The following is a 6,000-nucleotide window of genomic DNA, read 5'->3' on the forward strand; positions in this document are numbered from 1 at the left end:
CCAGAATGTGAGCTCTGATTTATAATACCATGTAATTAAAGTGAGATTTTTCTCTTGTAAACTGTTTTATGTTGTAATTCATTGCTTCTTGGAATCTGAGGAGCAAAGTCCTCCATCAGACCGAGACTCATTTCTTCCTAACGTTACTCTCCTCCTCTGAGCGATCACCTCTCTGTAGTCACTATTTGCTCCCTTTAAATAATAACTATGGCACCATTTGCTCGAAATCTATTTCTTCACCTTGTACTTCTCTCCTTTGTGGTTTTTCCTCGACGAAGGATATTACCGTAATCCTTTATCCTAAAGCATCCCCACAAGGGGTCATGAGATGAATCCAAGGGCTACTGAGATGATTTACAGAGTAGTAGATAGAGTAGAGAAATGCTTAATCTGGGTATATGTTTCGATAATCTTGCCTTTTTTGTAATATACTGGATAGTGTTATCTCTTCAAGCATCCAAAAACTATTCAGGCAAAACCCTCTGGCAGGCAAAATCACTATTTGACTGACCAACTCATTGACATCACAAGTAGACATTTCTTTGTATAAGTGGATCACAAGCAAACAAGTCTGGAAACCAGTGATCTCAGGAAATGAATGAAGCATTATACACTGATTGTATCGAGCTCTGGGATGGTGTAGGCCACTTTTTCCCAAAACTTTTTGGCTTGTCAGAAAGCAAAAGTCAAAGTTTTAAGTTCAAACAAAATGTGATGAAGCTGCTCTTTGGTCGGGAACACTGAAGTTCAAAAAGAAGAAAAATCCAAGGCACTCTTCTGGCAGAAACGTTTTAAAGCCTTTATTTAGATGCCATTTCATACTGAAAATCTGAGAAACATTGACAATGGCCCGAGGCTACTTGTGCCGTTACCTGTGGGTTGCCACTCAGCTCATTTTATCACAAGCATTGTCAGTGTTTATAAGAATTTCAGTATGAAATGGCCATTTAAAAAAAGGCTTTTGAACATTTTTGCCAGAAGAGTGCCTTGGATTTTCCCCTGTATTAAAAATGTTGGCTTGTTTCGTATTAAGAAGCAGAAATGTTTCATGTCACTGTCACTGAACATTTTTAGCCAAAGCATGTTCTTCTTAATTTAAACTGGCAATGGACACATTTTTTGCTTTATCACTTTGAAGTACAGTTAATGTTGATTGCTCCTTGTAATGGCTATAGAATAATGACGCCATTGGTTTTTTGATTGGTTTGCTATAAACCTTGCTGTCTGACACGTAATACGTAATCTCAATCTTGTGGGAAAATGAAGGCTAGATTTGCATCACAACCGTATCTGCTAAATGAAGGAATTAACTTTTCCCCGTTTTGTTCTTCTCCCCCCCCCCCACCACCACAAAGCAAACTACAGCAGAATAACTATATTTTAACTCCATATTACTCCAACTTCACTTCAACTCTTCAGTGAACATGCTTCTTTCTTCTCTTCTATTTCCAAAATTGTGTTGAATGTTTTATCCCGGGAAAGTGCAGTGTATCCTGTGTTGATGGCAGCTTTCCTACGCTCTGAGGAAAATCAAAAGCGATCCAGTTGTCTTTGTGCCAACAATAATACCACTTGGATACGCTGAGGTAGTTGAAGTTGTTTCTTTCCACTTTAAAGTCCCACTCAACTAAACTAAAAGTTTTCAGCCACGCTAACTAGGGATGTCCCGAGTCAATCTGCGGGATCGGGGCTGATATGGGCATTTTTTCACTGATCGGGATCTGCAATTTTGAACGTGGACCCAAGCCCGATTGTTTTTACGTCAGCTGTCGTCAACGGAGCACAATTTGTGGCAGAACGCAGAAGTGCGCGTAACGTTAGTCTCAAGAACCTGTGGATAAAATGTCTGCATATGACGTTTTCGTGAGCTGGTAACAAAAGAGCTGCATTTAATATTACAAATTTGATATGGAACATAAAAAACAAAAACATGAGTTCACTCAAGCAAAACAGGCAAAGGCACCGAAGCAACAGACACTCATGGATACTTTCAAAAGGAAAGAGAAATATTCTCGAGACAGCGACATGGCAAAAATATTACAGAGAAGGTAACTGAATTCATTGCTCTGGATAACCAGCCCATCTCCGTGGTAGAGGATCAAGGTTTAGTTACCGACTTTGTTTACTTGGTTGTTTTTGTTAAAATTGTCCTCCACCTATTGGATTACACTAAAGAACAGACATAGGTTTTTATAAAAGCAGGAGCTCTCTCCCATCCTGTCACTAATCTTGTCACCCCTCAGATTAGTTTTTGTGACCACTTTGTCGTGTCCCAGCCTCCAGGTGAGGAGACTCTAGTGATCCAAGTTATCAGGATGAGTCTCCAAACTTTAAATTGTTGTTTTAGGATTGAGCGTGTTCTCCCTGCTTCATGTCCTTGTCAGTGTTATTTACCTGTCAAAACAAAACCATGATTAGATTCTACAAAAACACATTCTGCAACTTGCTGAAAGAAAAATTAGGGGTGCTGACAAGTGGCAGAAGTCATTAAACGGTGGTAGTTTTTTTTAAAAAGGCCTTGGCCTGGAGACTGACGGAGGGTGAAATCGTGGTGTTTGCTGTGTGTTGGTATTCTGAATACGTCGAGTCTTCTGTGTGCAGCTTTTCTCAGGCTTCTAATTGGTGATGCCACTCGCAACATAATGCACACAGTCACTGTTATTTGCTCTGATGCTGAGTTTGCATTGCCCATGAGGTTCAGTGGTGTCATGGCGGATGCGTACTGCAGCTCAGGCAGTAATTATGACAGCCAAAACAAAATATTACTGAACAAATAAGCCAACAAAATATTCCTGTGTGTGGTTGGATTCTTCTTCCTACAGTGAAGCTATCGCTTCATATTACGACACCTCTTGTTATGTTTGAACCCGTGTGTTGTACTTATTAAGATGTTGTTTTGCTGTTCTGACACGTAGAACCTCATTACCTGCACGCTAAGCAAGGATGTTGTTTCCTGGCACGGTGCAGCATTTGATTCCCAGAGATTTAATTTGATTTCCTGTGACTTTGAAATAGATTGGATGTAAAGTATTTTCATAAAAAAGGTTATATCGAATTATTCACACTTCACTTCCTTACAAAATGAATGATAATGAAGTACGCCACCTTCTGCATTAATAACAAAACCATTATCCATCTGCACACCTGTTCTTCACCCTCACAGAGGACCAAAGATAACACTGAGGGGTCACTCAGTGATGGAAAAGATAACAGAAAAACTGATTCTGTTACGCAACATGAATTAATTTTTCTTTTCAACACTGATACTTTCACCTCGGTGACATCATCACAGTTATAGAGAGCCGAACTCACTTCCAGTTTCCTTGGTTGTGAATGAGAGAGACAAATCATTTTGTGATCCTGTTTGAGTTGTGTCATGAAGTACACACGTTTGTCAATTTGAAAGATAATTGTCCAAGTCAATACAGTCACTGTTTGTCATAAAACTAAAGAATTATAAGAATGTGAAAATACGTACTTATAAGGACTACACAGCCATCAGTCATGTTTGTGACGTCATCTAGTTGAACGCTCACCAAAACCCTTAATTTAAACACTGTAGAGCTGCTCCTGTATATTAGCAGCTCACATAACTGCAGTTGTCATTATGACCAGATTTATTGTGATTTTCACCTTTTTTAGTACTTTTTCTGTGCCGAGATGGCGGCCATGTTGGTGTTGGTGACGTGTATTGAGCGAGACGATGTAGTTCTCTGAGCGGTTTAACACAAAACTAGATGATATTTTACTTAAATTACGACAAAGTGAGACTTCTTTGACTTAGAAAATTATCTTTTTAATTCATAAAAGCATCATGTGTGTGATTCATGGCACAACTCAAACGTGATAAAAAAGTTATTTGTCACTCCCCACTGACCACTATATGTATTTTTTTCCGAAATAATATCCCATGAGGTCCCTCGGAAGGGGCGTGACCTTTGGCTAACTATTTTGTTTAACTTCTCGACATCGTAATTAGCACTCCCCATGACAAGTTAACGGATTTTTAATGTGTCAAAAGATTGGTGGAATGTCCCTTTAATTTTTATAAAATGATGATTACTCACTTGTTCCTTTTTGCCTGCAGGAGGAGCCGATCCAAGGCTTCAAGTTCAGCAACTACCTGGAGTTCATGGAGGGACTGGAGCACAGCTACAGAAGCATCGTTCTCACCGACATGAGAACCATCTGTAACCCTGTCGAGTGAGAACACGTGGAACCTTATTGTGTTATAACAAATGACCTAATGACTTATTCACCACTTACAACATAGCATTTCACCCATATGCCTTCATTGTGGGCTGTTACACACTGAACATGTGTTTACCATGTTTACATGCTGATGAACTAATGAGATTGGCAGATGGGGATGTATCATGGATGAGAGGCTGCCATCAGCATGGAGAGGCTTCAAATCTAGACCACATTCTACAAAACCTACAAACCGCACATACAGTAGTCTGCTTCTGCTAAGAGTCGCAAATTAACATGTCTTCACAGAACAAACACTACACTACTGAATATCTAAAGTGTCTTATTTTAATCACATCACAATATTACGACAGAAGACTGGAGAGAATTAAATTCTATAACTCGTGTTTGTTCCATGAAATCAAAGGATGAGGGCGGAGATATTTCATCATTCTCTTATTGTCAACATAAAAGACCAAAACCAACAATGAATCGATCTTACTAATAAGTATTACCATTTGTATTCAACACCAGATATATCTTGTTCCTCTGATCAAAAGAGCTCCATTATTGTCCAGACAGTGAGCTACACAGTTGTACATTGATTTCCATTAACTTACACACACTGCAGTTAGGATCCAACAAACATCGTCAGCAGTCGCCTCCAACAAATTCGCTAATGACCCATTTGAGCAACATTTTCTAAAAACTTAATAACAACGCAGGTTCTGTTAATTACCATACCTTCTACTTTTAATTGTACTGTTTACACCACACTAAATGTATTTGATAACTAGTTACTGGTTGCTTTGCAGATTGCATGCTGCATCAAAGCCATTTGAGTTTATTTTATCAACATGCGGATTAAAACACAGATTCTGATAATCAAAAAAATGCTGAAGATCGGACACGATAATCGGTCAGTAGTCATCCTCTGTAAGTATATAGATACAAATAAATAGATTACTTTTACTTGTACTTTTGATACTGAAGTACATCTATTATCAGATACTTTTAGGGACTATGCGGATGGGTGACTTTCACTTTTATCAAAGTAATATTTTAACTTTATACGACATTGGCTTTAAAACATTTATATACTTGAGTGGAACAAATGGACTTTGGAGGTGGGAAATTATTGATGGACAGATGGGATTTAAAGACAATAAGAAAAACACAATCAGGCTTGTTTCTTCACAGATTGAAGGTTAGATTATTTCTTGCTACAAAATAAAATATTACCAGACTAATCTAGTAATTTAAAGTCATAATTGTCCCTACAATTTACACCTGTAAGAGGTTGTACATGATGTAAATACTGTATGTGATGATCATTTGTGATGATCATCTGTTTGGAAGATGTTTTACTTCTGTATTTATTTTTTTCCTACTGTATAAATATCTAAGATGTTTTGTATGTGCTGAACAAGATGTTCTTGTTCTAAATATTAAAAGAAAAACCCTCAGAGCAGCTGAGAAACAACAGACTCTTTGTGTGACGTCAAGTGTTTGTCCCCACATATTAACAACCTTTCGAACGCTACGTTGGCAAGTATCACACCGTCGAAGCGTCTGGCCGTCTCATGGCTATTACACACATCATTAATGCCAGGACACGCAACAATGCATCACACAGCCTCGCTCCTGTTTGTGCACTTATGCAGGTCTTTGTATGAAAGATGCATGAGGAAGGTTGTATCATTGTGATAAAGCCTCATTAGTAACCACAGCCCTTTCTCTGCCTCCCTGTGCTGCCGTCCTGTTGTCCCTCTTCAGACACACTGAGGTCTGAATAATAAATGAGTTCAT

The 6,000-nt window shown here is 38.6% G+C and overlaps 1 protein-coding gene across 4 annotated transcripts in view; it reads left to right on the forward strand.

Annotated features, from left to right (window-relative positions):
* Positions 1-5,678, forward strand: part of tbc1d32 (TBC1 domain family, member 32) — a 90,295-nt gene extending 84,617 nt beyond the window's left edge. For all 4 annotated transcript variants that reach the window (XM_084377067.1, XM_084377065.1, XM_084377068.1 and 1 more), the window contains one exon: positions 4,088-5,678. In XM_084377067.1, coding sequence (XP_084233193.1) covers positions 4,088-4,207 — 120 coding nt within the window. In that variant the 3' untranslated portion in view covers positions 4,208-5,678. The remainder of the gene's footprint in view (positions 1-4,087) is intronic.
* Positions 5,679-6,000: the final 322 nt, after the last annotated feature.

This window comes from Pagrus pagrus, assembly GCF_965226575.1.
Source record: "Pagrus pagrus genome assembly, chromosome: 16".
Lineage (NCBI taxonomy): Eukaryota > Metazoa > Chordata > Actinopteri > Spariformes > Sparidae > Pagrus > Pagrus pagrus.